The 21,017-nt window shown below is 47.4% G+C and overlaps 1 protein-coding gene across 4 annotated transcripts in view; it reads right to left on the bottom strand.

Annotated features, from left to right (window-relative positions):
• LOC116989602 (dedicator of cytokinesis protein 7-like) overlaps positions 1 to 21,017 on the bottom strand; it is a 145,476-nt gene that overhangs the window by 123,040 nt on the left and 1,419 nt on the right. For all 4 annotated transcript variants that reach the window (XM_033047150.1, XM_033047153.1, XM_033047152.1 and 1 more), the window contains exons 2-13: positions 16,487 to 16,586; positions 15,635 to 15,810; positions 13,768 to 13,839; positions 13,087 to 13,189; positions 11,836 to 12,003; positions 9,832 to 9,917; positions 8,596 to 8,662; positions 7,738 to 7,878; positions 6,119 to 6,199; positions 4,618 to 4,777; positions 3,235 to 3,332; positions 421 to 514 (exon numbers count right to left, since the gene is read on the bottom strand). In XM_033047150.1, coding sequence (XP_032903041.1) covers positions 421 to 514; positions 3,235 to 3,332; positions 4,618 to 4,777; positions 6,119 to 6,199; positions 7,738 to 7,878; positions 8,596 to 8,662; positions 9,832 to 9,917; positions 11,836 to 12,003; positions 13,087 to 13,189; positions 13,768 to 13,839; positions 15,635 to 15,810; positions 16,487 to 16,586 — 1,346 coding nt within the window. The remainder of the gene's footprint in view (positions 1 to 420; positions 515 to 3,234; positions 3,333 to 4,617; positions 4,778 to 6,118; positions 6,200 to 7,737; positions 7,879 to 8,595; positions 8,663 to 9,831; positions 9,918 to 11,835; positions 12,004 to 13,086; positions 13,190 to 13,767; positions 13,840 to 15,634; positions 15,811 to 16,486; positions 16,587 to 21,017) is intronic.

Below are 21,017 nucleotides of genomic sequence, written 5' to 3'. Positions count from 1 at the left end.
TCACACACAAAGTATGCAAAGAGGCACCACGTATAGGGGGCTGACAATGTTACAACGTGTTCATTACCGTCCCCAGTGTCCCCCCCCCCTTTGTTCTCTCGATGCCTCCCCCCTCCCACCGCCGCCTTTAGGAAGGAGATGAGGAGGAATCTCTTTAGTCAGAGGGTGGTGAATCTGTGGAATTCTTTACCGCAGAACACTGCGGAGGCCAAGTCGATGGATGTTTTTACGGCAGAGACAGATAGATTCTTGATTAGTGCGGGTGTCAATGGTTATGGGGAGAAGGCAGGAGAATGGGGTTCGGAGGGATAGGTAGATCAGCCATGATTGGATGGCGGAGTAGACTTGATGGGCCGAATGGCCTAATTCTACTCCTATTCCTTAGTTATGACCTTATGAAACAACTGTTTTCACGTTTACCTGGAATCCTCCGTTGTCGCCTCAGCAGAGTCGATGTTTTCTTCTCGTCCGCGATAAGTTTCATCAGGTCTTCATCACTGAGTTTATCTTCCTCCTGGAACCAAGACATCCCATTAGACGCAGCCATAGACGGCTGTGGGGGCCAAATCAATGGATACATTAAGGCAGAGATAGATGGATTCTTGATTGGTACGGGGTGACAGGGGTTATGGGGAGAGGGCAGGAGAACAGTCATGGTGGTACAGCGGTAGAGTTGCTGCCTTACAGCGAACACAGCGCCGGAGACCCGGGTTTGATCCCGACTACGGGCGCTGTCTGTACGGAGTTTGTACGTTCTCCCCGTGACCTGCGTGGGTTTTCTCCGAGATCTTCAGTTTCCTCCCACACTCCGAAGACGTACAGGTTTGTAGGTTAATTGTCTTAGTAAATGTAAAAATTGTCCCTAGTGAGTGTAGGATAGTGTTACTGTACGGGGATCGCTGGTCGGCACGGACCCGGTGGGCCGAAGGGCCTGTTTCTGCGCTGTATCACTAAACTAAACTAAAAATGGGGTTAAGAGGGCAAGATAGATCACCCATGATTCAATGGCAGAGGAGACTTAATGGGCCGAATGGCTTAATTCTGCTCCTATCACTTATGAACTTAAATATACTAAGGCACTGCTGTAATTGTAGACTTTTCTTGTACAATCTATGCCAGTGGGGCAGAGAACAGAATGTGGTATCAATGATGAAGAATTTAATCCCTCGGAGAATGTGAATGATTTAATATGTGTACGAAGCAACGCTGATGCTGGTTTACACCGAAGATAGACACTAAATGCTGGAGTAACTCAGCGGGACAGGCAGCATCTCTGGAGAGAAGGAATAGGTGACGTTTCGGGTTGAGACCCTTCTTCAGACTGAGAGTCAGGGGAGAGGGAAATGAGAGATGGTGATGTAGAGAGAGAGAGATAGAACAAATGAATGAACGATATGCTCAGGAGTAACAATGATGAAGGAGAAAGGCCATTGTTTGTTAGCTGTGATCATTGTGCAAATCTATATTTAGAATAGTCACTTTGGTGAAACCTAGAGGGGAGGGAACTTAGTCTAGAGTCACAGCACGGAAACAGGCCCTTCTGCTCACCTAGCCCATGCTGACCAGCCGTACACTCGTTCTATCCCAAACACCAGGGAGAATTTACCGAAGCCAATCAACCTACAAATATGCACGTCTTTGGAGTGTGGGAGGAAACCGGACCACCCGGAGAAAAACCACACAGGTCACGGGGAGAATGTACAACCCCCCCCCCCCCGATATTAAGCACCCGTAGTCAGGATCGAATCCGGGCCTCTGGCGCTGTAAGACAGCAAACCTACCATGCCGCCCAAACTAAACCATCTTAGATAAAAAGGTACCTGCACTCAAAATTGTAAAACCACAGAAAGGTAGAGAAACTAACTGGAGAGGAAGTTTACTCTGAAACTGGAAGCAGGTGAGTAACTCATTGGGAGCAGGCAGCACATTAAATACAGACTGGGTCGCAGCATGGGGTGTTTAAGAAGGAACTGCAGATGCTGGAAAATCAAATGTACACAAAAATGCTGGAGAAACTCAGTGGGTGCAGCAGCATCTAGGAGCGAAGGAAATAGGCAACGTTTCGGGCCGAAACGTTGCCTATTTCCTTCGCTCCTAGATGCTGCTGCACCCGCTGAGTTTCTCCAGCATTTTTGTGTACCTTAGCATGGGGTGACTGATTGAATGAGAGATACTTTATTTGATTAGTACGGGTATCAGGGGTTATGGGGAGAAGGCAGGAGAATGGAGTTCGGAGGGAGATGTTGGGGGAGTCCAGAACCAGGGGGCCACAGTCTAATAATAAAGGGTAAACCATTTAGAACGGAGATGAGGAAACACTTCTTCACACAGAGAGTGGTGAGTCTGTGGAATTCTCTGCCTCAGAGGGCGGTGGAGGCAGGTTCTCTGGATACTTTCAAGAGACAGCTAGATAGGGCTCTTAAAGGTAGCAGAGTCAGGGGATATGGGGAGAAGGCAGGAACGGGGTACTGATCGGGGATGATCAGCCATGCTCACATTGAATGGCAGTGCTGGCTCGAAGGGCCGAATGGCCTACTCCTGCACCTATTGTCTATTGTCTATTGTGTACTGAGAGACAGATCAGCCATGATTGAATGGCGGCACGGATGGGCCGAATGCCCTAATTCTGCTCCTATCACTTGTTTTGTGCACAGAGTATGCGAATAGTCACCATGCAAAGGGCGCCGACAAGATTTACAAAGTGTTCATTACCGTTCTTGATGGCCCCCCTTTGTTCTCTCGCCGCCCCCCCCCCCCCCCCCCCCCCACCGGGCCCCTCTTCATTCTCGGCGCCCCTTCCTCCCCCCCATGTCGGGCCCCTCTTTGTTCTCTGCGCTTCCCCCCACGCTAGTACCACCTGTTATAGTCATAAGGCCCTGTCCCACTAATTCAAGAGCTCTCCCGAGTTTCCCCTGATTCGAACTCGGAGAATTACGGTAATGGCCGCTCGTCAGTACTCGGGGCTCTCGTGGACATTTTTCAACATGTTGAAAAATCTTCACGAGTCTTCACCAGCTTCACCAGTTTTCCCGAGTACCTGTCGTTAGCGTTACGAGCCGCTAAGAGACGTCCCCGAGCTCCGACGTACCCGCTACGTTCATTCAGTTTGATTTTTTTTTAAACTCGGGAGAGCTCTTGGGTAAACTCGTACAGTGGGGGCAGTCAGGCCCTTTATTCACTCACTGCTCTGGAGCGCACCGTGCACCTATTGATCGCACTGGGTATTCACCGTACCTGTTTATTGAACATCTGGAGATTATACTGAGCGGGTCGCAATAAGTGGATGTTGTATTTGTTGTCCAGTGAATGTGAACGCATCTCAGTCCCACTGCCTGCAGGAAGATACAAAGGAATATTTACAGCAACTGACCACCACTACGTTTGGAGGGGGGGGGAGGGGGGGGGGGGCATGAGGGGGGCACGGAGAACAACGAGGGATCATTGGGGACTGTAATGAACTTTGCTGGCACCCTATATATAACAATAGCAGAGTCACGGGATATGGGGAGCAGGAACGGGGTACTGATTGTGGATGATCAGCCATGATCACATTGAATGCCAGTGCTGGCTCGAAGGGCCGAATGGCCTCTACTCCTGCACCTATTGTCTATTGTCTACTGACGCTTTGCATACGTTGTGTATGCAAAACATAGAATGTCACCATTTAGTTTAGTTTAGAGATACAGTGTGGAAACAGGCCCTTCAGCCCACCTAGACCACACTGACTAGCGATCCCCGCACACTAACCTACACACACTAGGGACAATTTTATATTTACACCAAGCCACTTAACCTACAAACCTGTAAATTTTGTCAATGTGTGCATCCACTATCTCCTTAGTTTAGTTTAGTTTAGTTTTGATATACTGTGCAGAAATGGGCCCCTTCGGCCCACGGAGTCTGTACCGACCAGTGATCCCTGCACAGTAACGCTAATCTACACACTAGGGACAATTTATATATTTTTTAATGCCAATCCAATTAACCTTCAAACCTGTACGTTTTGGGAGCATGGGAGGAAACCGAAGATCTCTGAGAAAATCCACGTAAGTCACAGGGAGAACGTACAAACTCTGTACAGACAGCACCCCCGTAGTCAGGATCGAACCTGTAAGGCAGCAACTCTACTGCTGTGCTGCCCATAACCTTGGAAAGGCGGGTCCTTTGCTTCTGAGGATTTAATTTCGCCGATGCCTTACTAAAATGAATGTCAGTATCTTTCAAGTCCTCATTTGCTCCATACCACAGATGAACAATGGAGTCTGAAGAAGGGTCTCGACCCGAAACGTCAGCCATTCCTTCTCTCCAGAGATGCTGCCTGACCTGCTGAATTACTCCAGCTTTTTGCTGAACAAGGAGACTATTCTGTGGAGACTGTCTGTGGAATTCTCTGCCTCAGAGGGCGGTGGAGGCCGGTTCTCTGGATGCTTTCAAGAGAGAGAGAGATAGATAGGGCTCTTAAAAATAGCGGAGTCTGGGGATATGGGGAGAAGGCAGGAACGGGGTACTGATTGGGGATGATCACATTGAATGGCGGTGCTGGCTCGAAGGGCCGAATGGCCTACTCCTGCACCTATTGTCTATTGTCTATTATCTATTGGCCTTGGGTTAGATTACCTCCAGTATTGCCGTCTCTGTCCAGTGAATTGTGGGATCCGCTGGTGGATGCGAGGCTTGTGAGATCTACAGCAGCCCAGGCAAAAGGCATCCGGTAGGACTTCAAGCGATGGCAGAAGGACATCGCCTGGAACCGAAGCTTTGCGATCTTCTCTTTACTCTGGAAAGTATTATAGACACGTTAGGGTTTGGTTCAAGACCACGAGGAACATCTACAGCAATAGGAAGGACTGCAGGAAATAGACTAATGACGCCACGTTGAGCAGCAAGAGCAATAACAAACCAGTGGTAGCAAACTCGCTTCTTGTTCATAAACCTTTTAGACTTTAGAGATACAGCGTGGAAACAGGCCCTTCGGCCCATCGAGCCCGCACTGACCAGCGATCGATCACCCCGTACACTAGGACTATCCTGTACACTAGGGACATTTTATAATTTTTATCACCAAAGCCAATTAACCTGCAAACCTGTACGTCTTTGGAGTGTGAGAGGAAACTGGAGCGCCCAGAAAAAGGTCACAGGGAGAACGTGCAAACTCCGTGCAGACAGCGCCCATAGACGGGATCGAACCCGGGTCTCTGGCGCTGTGAGGCAGCAACTCTACCGCTGCGCCTCCGTGCCAACCCTGCGCCACCCCACGTGTACATTGAACGCAATGTGTGATGAGCGTCTGGGCCAATGCTCGCTGGAGGGTCTCATTGAAACATGAATAGTGAAAGGCCTGGATAGCGTGGATGCGGAGAGGATGTTTCCACTAGTGGGAGAGTCTAGGACCAGAGGGCACAGCCTCAGAATAAAAGGACGTACCTTTATAAAAGAGATGAGGAGGAATTTCTTTAGTCGGTGGGTGGTGAATCTGTGGAATTCATTGCCACGGACAGCTGTGGACGTCAAGTTATTGGGTATTTTTAAAGCAGAGATAGATAGATTCTTGATCAGCACGGGTGTCAGGGGTTTTGGGGAGAAGGCAGGAGAATGGGGTTGAGAGGGAAAGATAGATCAGCCATGATTGAATGATGGAGTAGACTTGATGGGCCGAATGGCCTAATTCTGCTCTAGTTGGGAGGGCCAGTCCCTTATCACAGTTATACCTTCAGTGCTTTGGCATAGAGCGATACAGTGTGGAAACAGGCCCTTCGGCCCAACTTGCCCACACCGGCCAACATGTCCCAGCTACACCAGTCCCACCTGCCTGCGTTTGGTCCATATCCCTCCAAACCTGTCCTATCCATGTACCTGTCTAACTGTTTCTTAAAAGTTGGAATAATCCCAGCCTCAACTACCTCCTCTGGCAGCTTGTTCCATACACCCACCACCCTTTGTGTGAAAAAGTCACTCCTCAGATTCCTATTAAATCTTTCCCCCTTCATCTTGAACCTATGGCCCTTGGTTCCCCTACTCTGGGCGAGAGACTCTGTGCATCTACCCGATCTATTCCTCTCATGGTTTTATACTTGATCTCACTGGCATGGGAGTTGTCCGGGGGATTCCAGCCACGTACCTTGGCCGTTTCGCAGTCTTTAATGGCCATGTAGGGTTCAACACACTCGGCAATGCTGCCCTGCTGAAGAACCTTCTCCACCTGCCGGAGACACAGAGACGTGACCAATGCAGGAAACAAACAAGAATAGTAAATCCAACATCAAAAAGCAGAACACACACGCAACTAGTTCTCAGCAGCATCAGGAAAAGGACTTCCATACACAACCTGAACCAAAGGCTCACAAAGACCGTGGAAATGTCTCGACCCGAAACATCACCCATTCCATCTCTGCCACAGAAGTCCGTGGAGGCCAATTCACCGGATGTTTTCAAGAGAGAGTTGGATGTCGCTCTTAGGGCTAACGGAATCAAGGGATATGGGGAGAAATGAGGAACGGGGTACTGATTGTGGATGATCAGCTAAGATGGTATTGAATGGTGGTGCTGGCTCGAAGGGCCGAATGGCCTACTCCTGCACCTATTGTCTATGTTTCTATCCAGAGATGCTGCCTGTCCCGAGTTACTCCAGCATTTTGTGTCTACTTAAGGCTCAGACTAGTGGTTTGGGCATTTGGGTTGTAACTCACGCTGGGACGTGGAGTCTGTGAGTATTACAGAGTATAGATATACATGAACACATACACATACATATACATATACCTATACATATACAGGAGTGGGAGCACATTGGCACAGCTAGTAAAGCCTCTATCATACAACTCCAGTGATCCAGTTTCAATCCTGACCTCAAGTGCTAACATAGAAACATAGAAACGAGGTGCAGGAGGAGGCTATTTGGCCCTTCGAGCCAGCACCGCCATTCATATTAATCACGGTTGATCATCCACAATCAATAACCCGTGCCTGCCTTCTCCCCCTATCCCTTGATTCCGCTAGCCCCTGGAGCTCTATCTAACTCTCATTTTAAATTCATCCAGTGAATTGGCCTCCAGTGCCTTCTGTGGCAGAGAAAACCACAAATTCACAACTCTCTGGGTGAAAAAGTACTTCATCTCAGTTTTAAATGGCCTCCCCATTATGGGGCCTCCCCTGGTTCTGGGCTCGCCCAACATTGGGAACATTATTCCTGCATCTAGCTTGTCAAGTCCTTTTATAGCTTTATATGTTTCTATAAGATCCCCTCTCATTCTTCTAAATTCCAGTGAATACAAGCCCAGTCTTTCCAACCCTTCCTCATATGACAGTCCTGCCTAACCTGCAAACCATACCTGTCATTATCCCAGAATAAACAGTGGAATCAACATTTACATCAGAACCCGATGACTAAAGGTCATAGAGTCAAACAGCGTGGAATCAGGCCCTTCGACCCAACTTGCCCACACCATCTAACATGCCCCATCTACACTAGTCCCACTTGCCTGCATTTGGCCCATATCCCCCTAAACCTAAACCTATCCATGTACCTGTCAAATTGCTTCTTGAGCAAGTTGCGATAATCCCTACCTCAACTATCTCCTCTGGCAGCTCTTCTCATACACCCACCACCCTTGGTGTGAAATATGTTACCCTTTGGATTCCTATAAAATCTTCACCCCCCTCACCTTAAACCTATGCCCTCTGGTGCTGTGGTTGTGTGACTATCCAGAGATCTTGCAAAGGCTCTGATACAGACAGTACCTTGATGACCAGGTAGATTTCAGAAGAGGGGTGGGTGATTGAGAAGATGGCCTTCTTGAAATAACATGGGGCATCATCGTGAGTCCGGATGATTCCTCGAAATTCTTTAGAGTTGAGATCCAAGTAAAAGTTTTCTGAAATCTATGAAAAAAAGATGAGATTGGTTTGCAGTGTAGAATCTAACGTCGACAGTGATGTGAACAGTGGCCTTTTATCAGGTTATAACATTGTTTGTCTCTTTAATAGTTTCATCAGAGTCTATGTTCCCTGTAATCCCACAGGATTGTAGGAATGTAGTGTATTTCACATTTGTTAAGTACGGTATATGTACAGGCACTCCCAGACTTGTGTAAACTTGCACATGCCTAAGATAGTTCCAAACGCACGCCTCCAGATTCAGGGACAGTTTCTTCCCAGCTGTTATCAGGCAAATGAATCATCCTACCACAACCAGAAAGCAGTGCTGAACTACTATCTACCTCATTGGTGACGCTCGGACTATCCTTGATCGGACTTTGCTGGCTTTACCTTGCGCTAAACGTTATTCCCTTATCATGTATCTGTACACTGTAAACGGCTTGAATATAATCAAGTATTGTCTTTCTGCTGGGTACACAAAAATGCTGGAGAAACTCAGCGGGTGCAGCAGCATCTATGGAGCGAAGGAAATAGGTAACGTTTCGGGCCGAAACCCTTCTTCATACAGACTTGTCTTTCTGCTGTCTGGGATAGCACGCAACCGGCAAAGTGTGACAATACAGCAGGGATCCTGGTTCGAGTGCTGAACCTCAGAAAATGTGTGTGAACGTCTAACCGTGTCCAAGTCTCTGGGTTCACCCAGTGTCACTTGATAATCACCTTTCTCCTTTCCTTTAAATCGTACAAGGCTAAAGTCACAAAGAGTGGTTCAATTTCGATTTCAAATCTGCAAAGAAAGAAAGCAGGATAATCCGTTAATGGATATTTTAAAGCATGTTGTCAGGGGTTACGGGGAGAAGGCAGGTGAATGGGGTCAGGAGGGAGATATAGATCAGCCATGATTGGATGGTGGAGCAGACTTAATGGGACGAATGGCCTAATTCTGCTCCTATCACTTATGACCTTATGACCTTGTTTCTATAGCTTATTCCTCTATGTCTATTTTAATTTAAAATATATATTCTTGCCCCTCCCATCTTCTACTGCCTTCGCCTAGGTCAGGCTCTGGCTCCAAACATCCTTCTTTTAAGTAAATCAGTGACTGACTTTAACATCATGGAGTCCTGGGACGTTTTGCCGTGGGAATAAATGCCAGCGTCGAATCTCCGTCCTGTGGACTTTGGGAGCCGCGGTCTCCGGTAAGAAGCGGCCGATTCTGAAACTCAAAGCCAGTGCGAGTGTTCTCCGTTCTGATGTCGGAGCTCCGATCATCCCGGTGAGAGGGCCTGATCATCGGGCTGTCGTAGCGGCGACTGCGGAGGGCTCAAAGGCCCCGACCACGGGTGAACAATGAGGAAGTTGACTGGACTTTACATTATTGCCTTCCCTCACAGTGGGAAACGTCGATTCTGCCCGGTGGGAATGTTCATGTTAAATTCTCTGGTGTTCTGTTTATTCGCATGGCTGTGTGGTAACACTACTCTTTCTGTACCAATTGGTGCATGTGGCAATAAATGTTACTTGAACTTGACTTGAACTTGGTTTGAACAAATGAAGTGATCAGATGTTTGCCCCGAGATGTGTTTTCAGCCAGCAATGTTAAACCCCTGTCCCACGGTACGAGTTCATTCCAAGAGCTCTCCCGAATTTTAAAAAAAAAATCAAACTCGTGGTAAGCACGGAGAATGAACGTGGCGGGTACGTCGGAGCTCGGGGACGTCTCTTAGCGCTAACGGCAGGTGCTCGGGAAGACTCGCTAACGGCAGGTACGCACGGGAAGACTCGTGAAGATTTTTCAACACGATGAAAAATGTCCACGAGAGCCCCGAGTACCGACGAGCGGCCATTACCGTAAATCTCCGAGTTCGAATCAGGGCCAAACTCGGGAGAGCTCTTGGAATGAACTCGTACCGTGGGACAGGGGTTTTACTGAAAGAGTGAACACGGGTTACTCACTTTAATTCCAGAAAATTAAACTGCAGCTTCTGTTCCCATTGACAGCACGGAGGCTGCGGAATGACCCGACTGTACCCGCCGTCCTCCTGAGTGGAGATGGAAATGATCGGAAAAATTAAACTGAGCACACAAGATATATCGGTATTCGGGAGAGGTATCAGTATTCAGTACAGCCACCGTGGCGCAGCGGTAGAATTGCTGCCTTACAGTGCTTGCAGCGCCAGAGTTCGATCCCGACTACGGGTGCTTTCTGTACGGAGTTTGCACGTTCTCCCCGTGACCACGTGCGTTTTCTCCGAGATCTTGGGTTTCCTCCCACACTCCAAACCCGGTGCAGGTTTGTAGGTTAATTGGCTTAGTATAAATGTAAATTAGAAACTTAGAAAATAGATGCAGCAGGAGGCCATTCAGCCCTTCGAGCCAGCACCGCCATTCATTGTGATCATGGCTGATCGTCCACAATCAATAACCCGTGCCTGCCTTCTCCCCATATCCCTCGATTCCGCTAGCCCCTAGAGCTCTATCTAACTCTCTTTTAAATTCATCTAGCGAATTGGCCTCCACTGCCCTCTGTGGCAGAGAATTCCACAAATTCACAACTCTGGGTGAAAAAGTTTTTTCTCATCTCAATTTAAATTACCCTGAGTGTGTGTAGGGCAGTGTTAATGTGCGGGGGATAGCCGGTCGTTGAGGACTTGGTGGGCCTGTTTTCGCGCTGTATCTCTAAACTAAACTAAACTTCAATGATAGACAAAAATGCTGGAGAAAGTCAGCGGGTAAGGCAGCTCCTTCTATGGAGCGAAGGAATAGGTGATGTTTCAGGTCGAAACGCTTCTTCAGAAGAAGGGTCTCGACCCGAATCTATGAAGCATCTGAAGAAGGGTCTCGACCCGAAACATCATCTATTCCTTCGCTCCATAGATGCTGCCTCACTCGCTGCGTTTCTCCAGCATTTTTTGTCTACCCTCGATTTTTCCAGCATCTGCACTTCTTTCTTAAACCTCAAGTTTGCAAAGTAAGAAACGAGGAACTGCGGGAGGTGGTTCATCAGTCAAGAGGGTCAAGGGGTTGTTTTGCCATGTGTACCAGATAGAACAATGAAACTCTAACTTGCAGCAGTACAACACAATATGTAAACATATGCACTGTAAACAATATAATAAATGAGAAAAACAAAGTTCAGTGTGTGAACTAAATGTAGACATGTGCTATTTTCTGCACACACGCACACGCACACACACACACACACACACACACACACACACGCACACACGCACACACACACACACACACACGCACACACACACACACACACACACACGCACACACGCACACACACACACACACGAAAACACACACGAAAACACACACGAAAACACACACACAAAAACACACACAAAGAAGAATTGTGCACTAAAGGGCCTGTTCCACTTATGCAACTTTTTGGTGACTGCCGGCACCCATCGTCATAGGTCATTGCAGGTCGCCGAAAATGTTCAACATGTTGAAAATCCAGCGGCGACCAGAACAAAGTACGACTCTTTGGGCGACTACTCACGATCAAACAGGCTTCACCCCGCGACATGTCGCCAGGGTGTTGACTTCATGGTCGTGAGTAGCCTCCTCAGTCGCCCGAAGACTCATAGCGTCTTTCTGGTCTCCGCTGAATTTTCAACACATTGAAAAATTTCGCCGACCTGAAACGACGGGTCACGGCAGTCGCCGAAAAAGTCGAGTAAGTGGGACAGGCCCGTTAAGTGCTGGAGTGACTCAGCAGGTCAACCATCCCTGGGGAACACGGGCAAGCGGTCTATGTTCTCCATAGATGCTGCCCGACCTGCTGTGTTATTCCAGAACTTGACGTCATTTGGCGCACCTTAATAAATGACCTTGTTAAGATCCCAAGGTCATTGTAGGTGATAACCAAATAATGGGTGGTAAGCTCTGAATAATAAGGATGCTTGCTTGGTCCTCCAAAAGGCTCTAAAAGTGAGATCAACTCACCTCATCCATCGGGGGGTAGAGAGAGCACATATCGGTCAGCCGGCCAGATTTACGTTTTTCTTTATTCCTCAGATCAACCTCCTCGGGTGTGGTGGGCTGCAGCAGATCCTGAATGAAAATCTCTGCCGCCTCAGTCTGTGGCTCAGCTGCCTGCTGTCCGACCGAGCTCTGCACAAGGACAGACAGATCATACGGTCTGATCATTAGGAATAGAATTAGGCCATTCGGCCCATCGTCTGTGGAATTCTCTGCCTCAGAGGGCGGAGGAGGCAGGTTCTCTGGATGCTTTCAAGAGAGAGCTAGATAGGGCTCTTAAAAATAGCGGAGTCAGGGGATATGGGGAGAAGACAGGAACGGGGTACTGATTGGGGATGATCAGCCATGATCTCATTAAATGGCGATGCTGGCTCGAAGGGCCAAATGGCCTGCTCCTGCACCTATTGTCTATTGTCTATTATCTATTGGCCTTGGGTTAGATTACCTCCAGTATTGCCGTCTCTGTCCAATGAATTGTGGGATCCGCTGTCTACTCCGCCATTCAATCATGGCTGATTTATCTCTCCCTCCTAATCCCATTCTCCTGCCTTCTCCCCGTAACCCCTGATCAAGAATCAAGCCCATAGCACTACACTAAGTCAGCCGTTGACCGACCCTGATAGTTGTCCGGTTTGTCAGACCATCCGAGCTCTGCAAGTTGATTATTTGAAACTGTTGTTGCGTCAGGCAGTCCAACTCCACGCTGCTCATTGAGCCCGTTTATTTTTGTGTAACATTTTATGGACATTTGAAGCCCAACATTTAATATTCATGTCACTGGGGTGGAAAGTAATGAAGATTCGGGGCGGTACGAAGGCTGGAGCTGGAACTACAGAAAGTGTGGGACAAAAGGATTTAAGGGCTGCGAACTCTGATGTTAGAGGAAAGAATATTGGTGGAAAGGGAAGAGGAGGAGAGAAATATGCATCGGTCCGGGTGGGGCACAGGGGAGATAGGGGACTTGCCGCCTGACAGCGCCATTGATCCGGACTACGGGCGCTGTCTGTACAGAGTTTGCACGTTCTACCGGTGACCACGTGGGTTCCGGTTTCCTCCCACACTCCAAAGTCGTGCAGGTTTGTAGGTCAATTGGCTTCGGTAAAAATTGTAAATTGTCGCTGGCACTTGTGGGATAGTGTCAGCGTACGGGGATCGCCGGTCGGCGCGGACTTGGTGGGACGAAGGGCCTGTTTCTCTCAACTAAACTAAACCTACCTGGAGACCCTGCATTTCCAAATTAAAGCTTTCATCGCATTCAAAGACCTGATGAGGAAGGTTCAGCCCCTTGCGTCGACTCTCCGTGTTGCACTTCTGATAGCTGGGGAGGTAAACATGAACATGAGTTATCCTGCATCGGCAGGGCCTGACTTCATCTGACACTGACTATCAACCAAAGAATTTAAGAAGGAACTGCAGATGCTGGAAAATACGAAAGTAGACAAAAAATGCTGGAGGAACTCAGCGGGTGAGGCAGCATCTATGGAGGAAAGGAGTAGGCAATGTTTCGGGTGGTGACTCTTCTTCAGACTGAGGTAGACAAAAAATGCTGGAGAAACTCAGCGGGTGAGGCAGCATCTATGGAGCGAAGGAAATAGGCAACGTTGCCTATTTCCTTCGCTCCATAGATGCTGCCTCACCCGCTGAGTTTCTCCAGCATTTTTTGTCTATCTTAGCCCTACTGTTTTGTTATGTTCCGGTCCTCGATTCACCTACTCTGGGCAAGAAACTCTGTGCGTCTACCCGATCTATTCCTCTCATGATTTTATACACCTCTATAAGATCCTCCTGCGCTCCAAGGAATAAAATCCCAGCCTGCTCGACCTCTCCCTACAGCTCGGACCCTCTAGTCCTGGCAACATCCACGTAACTATCCCCCATGAACATGGTTTCACCTACCTCCTGGTAACCATCAGCCAGTCCTTAGTGTAGGTCTCCACACATGCCCTCACCTGTGGAGTCATGTTTTCCCTGTTAAGGAAGAACATAAAGAATATCACATATTGTTCTAAAAGGTACATAGGAAGGGAAACGAATCCTTCAGTTGCATCACCATCACCTTCTGTCCGATTCTACACCCAGTCACTTACAGACATGTGACAGCTGCTTTGCGCATAGAAGGGTCCCCCCTTCATTCTCGGCAGCCCCCTCGTTCTTGGGCCCCCCCCCCCCCCCCCCGTGCCATGTCCCAGCCCCCCCCCCCCCCTTCATTCCCAGCAGAAGCAATATTTAAAACCATAATAAATTCTTTAAATTGTGAAGATTAATTTGGGATCTGAGGGAGAGGGAGAATCTAAGATGCGCCACCACCGATGCTATCAGGGGACAAGCAGTCCCACAGCAGCTGGATGAGTAGTTAAGGGCCTGTCCCACTCTGGCGACTCTTCAGGCGACTGCCAGGGACTAATTATAATGGCATTCACCCACGACACCTGGCGACAACCTACGACAGCAACAATTGTCGCCTCTGTCGCCCAAAAATTTTCAACAAGTTGAAAATGTTGCGGCAGTTGCCTGTTATCACCCAAAAACCCGCCAAAGTGGGACAGAGGCCCTTTAGTGTTTCATAGTAGTGAGTTATAGAAGCAATATGGAGCACAAAGAAAGTTACAGACAAGGGAGCAACTTGTTACATGCATCAACCATAGAGATACCTTGATTATAAAGGCATTTTGCAAACACTTATAGGAGCAAAGCTAACAAACACAAAGCTATAGCTCACTGATGTACAATTACGTACATGTAAAATTCTTATTAAAATAAAAATTAATAGGGGTAACTCTTTCACACAAAGGGTGGTGGGTGTATGGAACAAGCTGCCAGAGGAGGTAGTTGAGGCAGGGATTAAGCCAACAATTCAGAAACAGTTGGACAGGTACATGGATAGGACAGGTTTGGAGGGATATGGACCAGTTGCAGGCAGGTGGGACATGTTGGCCGGTGTGGACAAGTTGGGTCAAAGGGCCTGTTTCCACACTGTATCACTAAGACTCTATGACTCTATGGCACAAGCCATTGATACCATCATTATAGTGTAAACACACCATCTTACCCACACTCATTTAGTCAGAGGGTGGTCAATTTGTGGAATTCATCGCCACAGATGATTGTTTTTAAAGGATAAAAGGATAGATGACATTTATTGTCACATACACCAGTTGGTGCAGTGAAATTTGAGTTACCATGCAGCACACAAATAAGATAAACACAACACTATAGAATTTAACATAAAATATAAAAACATCCCCGCACAGCAGAATCAACGTTTCCCACTGTGAGGGAAGGCAACAAAGTTCAGTCCTCTTCCTCTTGTCCACCCGTGGTCGGGGCCTATTGAGGCCTCCGCAGTCGCCGTAGCAACGGCCCGATGTTTCAGGCCCACTCGCCGGGATGATCGGAGCTCCGGAGTCGGAACGGAAGAATACACTCAGCGGCCTGGAGTTTCCGAATCGGCCACTTCCTACCGGAGACCGCGGCTCCCGAAGTCCACAGGCACGGAGCTGCGTTTTTAAGGCGCAGATTGACGGATTCTTGATTAGTACGGGTGTCAGGGGTTATGGGGAGAAGGCAGGAGAATGGGGTTGAGAGCGAAAGATAGATCAACCAATATTGAATGGCGGAGTAGACCTGATGGGCCGAATGGCCCAATTCTGCTCCTAGAACCTATGAACCAATCATCCCATTAATTCAAAATTTAAACATTGTAAAAAGACACGTCTCATGTGCTACATTCCCGTTTCATTCATCTTCAGAGAGTTCCTCTTACCAGTTGTCGGGCTCAGCTGGAGTAGCGGTCTGATACTCTCGAGAAGATAATGTGACTTCAACGTCATCGTTTGGGTAGTCCATCAGATACTGAAATGGTTCCAACTCAGGGTCTGCCAACTGATTCTGTATGTGCGCCTCAATATCTAACGGTTCCACGGGTTCCAAACATAATGGCTGAAAATCACACAGGTGACAAAAGTTGGAAACAAAGGAGAAACTTAACATAGAACTTCTCTAGCTACCCCGGGGAGCTACAGACCCAAAGACATTTAGTTTAGTTTAGAGATACAGTGCAGAAACACCGAGTCCGCACCGACCAGCGATCCCTGCACATTAACACTATCCTACACACACCAGGGACAATTTACATTTATACCTAGCCAATTAACCTACAAACCTGTACGTCTTTGGAGTGTGGGAGGAAACCGAAGATCTCGGAGAAAACCCACTCGGGTCACGGGGAGAACGTGCAAACTCCGTACAGACAGCACCCATAGTCAGGATCGAACCTGGGTCTCTGGCGCTGTGAGGCAGCAACTCTACCGCTGCACCACCCTGCCGCCCACATTAAAAATATAAAGAAACGCGACAGGCAGGTTAGACAATAGACAATAGGTGCAGGAGTAGGCCATTCGGCCCTTCGAGCCAGCACCACCATTCAATGTGATCGTGGCTGATCATCCCCAATCAGTATCCCGTTCCTGCCTTCTCCCCATATCCCCTGACTCTGCTATTTTTAAGAGCCCTATCTAGCTCTCTCTTGAAAGTATCCAGAGTTGTTGCGATAATTCATGTGGTCCTGAACTCTGTGCATAGATGTCTTTATTCATCAGGTCTTGCTATTACTCACCATACTGCGTGCTGGTGAGAAGTTGGTATGTTGCACATGGGTCAATGGAGTCCTTTTATACTGTGGTGTAAGCATCCTCCCTTCACCTGCATCTCCTTCACTGTAAACCAGACAGAGAAAGTTTTGTGAATGAACTTGTGGTGACAAAACACTGGGCTGGGAGATTGCAACCTTCACGTGGTCCACCGTGTTTCGACGAATGCAATCAACCTGGCATGCATTAACAGAAGAACAAACGGGACACGTTTAGGCTGTGCACGCCATACGCAAGAAGAAGTAGATTTGTCTGTAAGAAGGTCAAAAAGATGGGGTACGTCAGACAAGACGTGGAGGGACAGATGAATCTGCGGAGTTCATTGCACAAAATGCTGGAGTAGAAGGAATAGAAGGAATGGGTGACGTTTCGGGTTAGGACCCTTCTTCAGACTCCTGCCTTCTCCCCATAGCCCTTGATAATAATAGCAATAGGTAGTATGCGAGCAGAACAATGTTTTAAGATAGTGGGCAGTGGAGATTTGGATTGGAAGAATGGAGGATGGGTGACAATCTGGATAAGAGTGGAATGATGAAACCAAAAGAGCAGCAATTCAGCAGAGATTGGGAAGAGTTGTGGGTGAAGGAGCACAGGCAGATAGTTGAAGCTTTGCTAAAGGGAAGGCTTAGGAGAAAGAAAGTACCTCAAGGTCAAATGAGGTACGGAGTTTGCTAAATCTGGTTCAACATCAGTCAGTGGCAGGTGGAGGGGGTGGGGAGGAGGTGGAACTGTTAATGAGGAACACATGGGTCTGAAGAAGGGTCTCGACCTGAAACATCACCCTCTCCAGAGATGCTGCCTGTCCCGCTGAGTTACTCCAGCATTTAGTGTCTACCTGCAGTTCCTTCTTCAGTCATTCAAGTCAAAATTTTCTTCTTAGCAATGTCTCTAACTTTATAATCGTATGTCCGGGCCAACGTTGAACCTTCAGCCAGCACCGTCAAAATATAGTTATTCAATATTGATCCTACTTCGATTTTACCAAAATCTAAGGGAAGGATCAGCGATTCAGCAGAAGTTGGGAAGAGTTGCGAGTGGAGCACAGGTAAATAATTGAAGTTTTGGTAAAGGAACAGATTCGGAGAAAGAAAGTACCACAAGGTCAAACGAGGCCCTCATGTTGCTAAATATGGGTCTACTTCAGACAGTGGCAGGTGGAAGGGGGGTGGAACTGCTAAAGGGGAACAAATGAGCCCAGCACTTTACAATTTTACTTCCACTAATAACGCAGATGAATGCAAAGAGATTTGAGAATGGAGTATCACCCACTGAGTTTCTCCAGCATTTTAATTTTATCCTAAATTTTAGTAGTTACTTAAGTTATGATGTCGGATGGAAGCTGCATACCCAAATCTCGTTGCACTTATGTGTAATGACAATAAAATATATTATTATTATTATTATTACTTGATTCAGCGAACGAAAGAAAAAAAATGAAATGGCATCAAAACTCATCGACGTGCCTTTAAGTTGGACAAAAGTTACAACCAGACACAGAATTGTTGAAACAAAGCAGCAGGACAATCCAACTCTAAGTAGAATGTTAGTTTAACTCGTTTTGCTGTGGTCTGGGAATTGGGAAGTGAACTTGATGATAAGGAACCGGTCACATTTTACCTGTTACTTTGTTTCCTGTTCATTGTTACACCAACCCGCAAAGCTAGACCATCAGCAGCCTGTAAACAAAATCTCAGAGCCCATCTGGATTGGAAGCCACATCTAGATTTTATTGAGCAACAAAACTGCTCAAGGTCCAGTCTCCCCGTCATTGAAGATTTCCAAACCAACGGCCGATCCACTTTTCAAATGCACTTTAATCTAAATCCAGTCGAGAGCTATTTTGATAGGGCAGAGAAACATAGAAACATTGAAAATAGGTGCAGGAGTAGGCCATTCGGCCCTTCGAGCCTGCACCGCCATTCAATATGATCATGGCTGATCATCCAACTCAGTATCCTGTACCTGCTTTCTCTCCATACCCCCTGATCCCTTTAGCCACAAGGGCCACATCTAACTTCCTCTTAAATATTGCCAATGACCTGGCCTCAACTACATTCTGTGGCAGAGAATTCCAGAGATTCACCACTCTCTGTGTAAAAAATGATTTTCTCATCTCAGTCCTAAAAGATTTCCCCTTTATCCTTAAACTGTGACCCCTTGTCCTGGACTTCCCCAACATCGGGAACAATCTTCCTGCATCTAGCCTGTCCAACCCCTTAAGAATTTTGTAAGTTTCTATAAGATCCCCCCTCAATCTTCTAAATTCTAGCGAGTACAAACCGAGTCTATCCAGTATTTCTTCATATGAAAGTCCTGACATCCCAGGAATCAGTCTGGTGAACCTTCTCTGTACTCCCTCTATGGCAGGAATGAAAACAGTGTGACAGGTGGCAAGGTTCAAGATTCGAGAGTTTATTGTCACGTGTCCCAGATAGGACAATTAAATTCTTGTGTTGCTTCAGCACAACAGAATATGGTAGGCATGAATGCAGAACAGATCAGTGTGTCCATATACCATTGTATAAATATATACACACACATGCATAGAAGGAACGACCCTTCTTCTCGACCTGAAACGTCACCTATTCCTTATCTCCAGAGATGCTGCCTGTTCCGCTGAGTTACTCCAGCATTTTGTGTCTATATTCGGTGTAAACAAGGATCTGCATTTCCTTCCTACAGGAAGAAAGAGTGTGCTTAAAAAAAGGAACTGCAGATGCTGGAAAATCGAAGGTAGACAAAAGTGCTGGAGAAACTCAGCGGGTGCAGCAGCATCAATGGAGCGAAGGAAATAGGCAACGTTTCGGGCCGAAACCCGGAAGGGTTTCGGCCCGAAACGTTGCCTATTTCCTTCAAGGGTTTCGGGCCGAAATGTTGCCCATTTCCTTCGCTCCATAGATGCTGCTGCACCCGCTGAGTTTCTCTGGCACTTTTGTCTACCTAAGAAACAGTGTGCAGCCACTCAGTCCTTTCTATCTCATTTGCAATGTGCAATGGCATTATGTGTACTAGTAGAGCCATCATCAGGCAGTGTTTCAGATTGACTATTCATAGAGAAATGCACGGACAAATTAAATGGTGTGCCATAATGCAAGGATATTGGGGGTTTTCACTGTGAACCAGATGTCACCATCAGATAACCTGGAGGTCAGATACAGGTTGGGGTCTCTCTATCCTACATTTATGGTTTTTCCAAGTTCCAGAAAGCACACCAGAAGTATTCATAGAACACCCTCTTTTTCCCCATTCAAAACTCACCAGAAAACACACATTGAACAATAGACAAAGGACAATAGGTGCAGGAGTAGGCCATTCGGCCCTTCGAGCCAGCACCGCCATTCAATGTGATCATGGCTGATCATCCACAATCAGTAACCCGTTCCTGCCTTCTCCCCATATCCCCTGACTCCGCTATCTTTAAGAGCCCTATCTAGCTCACTCTTGAAAGCATCCAGAGAACCTGCCTCCACCGCCCTTACCGAGGCAAAGAATCCCACAGACTCACAACTCTCTGTGTGTGAAAATGTTCCTCTGTAAAAAGTATCCAGAGAAACGGCCTCCACCGATTAGAGCATTTAGTGTCTATCTTCAGGTCCCCTGATGACACTGAACTGAAACTGTGAGCTACTTGCCGTATATTTCTATGTCAGTGACGTTTGCCAGGACACCCTCCATTCATCCCATCCACACGAGGATTGCTACCGAATTGAATCGTGGTCTAGAGGTTCAAGGTTCACATTTATTTGTCACATGCACCAATTGAGTTACAGTGAAATGAGTTTCACTGGGACTTCTCCCGTTTCCCTTGCACTGTTTTTAAAACTTGTTTTTCTTAATATGCAGAGGCAGAGCTAATAGGGCAGCACGGTGGTGCAGCGGTAGAGTTGCTGCCTTAAGGGCCTGTCCCACTTTCCCGAGCTGCTCACGAATTCTCCCGAGTTTTCCCCTCGATTCAAACTCGGAGAATGTTCGTAACGGGTCCGTGGGAGTCCGTAGATATATCGTAGCGGCTCGTTATGCCAGCCATAGGTACTCGGGGCATCGGGTAAGTCGGGACTTTTTTTTTCCAGCATGACAAAAAATGTCCACGAGTAAAAAGATAGTCGGGAGGAGAAAGATTGCAACATTTTAATGCCCCGATTACCTACGGCTGACATGACGAGCCGCTACGATATATCTACGGGCCCCAATACGAACATTCTCCGAGTTCGAATCATGGGGGAAAACTCGGGAGAATTCGTGAGCAGCTCGGGATAGTGGGACAGGCCCTTCACAGTGCCAGTGACCCGGGTTCTATCCTGACTACAGGTGCTGTCTATACAGAATTTGTACTTTCACTCTGTGACCTGTGTAGATTTTCTCCGGGATTTCCCCCCACACTCCAAAGATGTACAGGTTTGCAGGTTAATTGGCTTGGTATGAATGTAACATTGTACCTAGTGTGTATTGGATAGTGTTAGTGTGCGGGGATCACTGGTCAGTGTGGATTTGGTGGGC

The sequence above is a fragment of the Amblyraja radiata genome, chromosome 29 (genome assembly GCF_010909765.2).
Source record: "Amblyraja radiata isolate CabotCenter1 chromosome 29, sAmbRad1.1.pri, whole genome shotgun sequence".
Lineage (NCBI taxonomy): Eukaryota > Metazoa > Chordata > Chondrichthyes > Rajiformes > Rajidae > Amblyraja > Amblyraja radiata.
The sequence above is the reverse complement of the archived record's forward strand: the minus strand, read 5'-3'. Positions and strand labels throughout refer to the sequence as shown.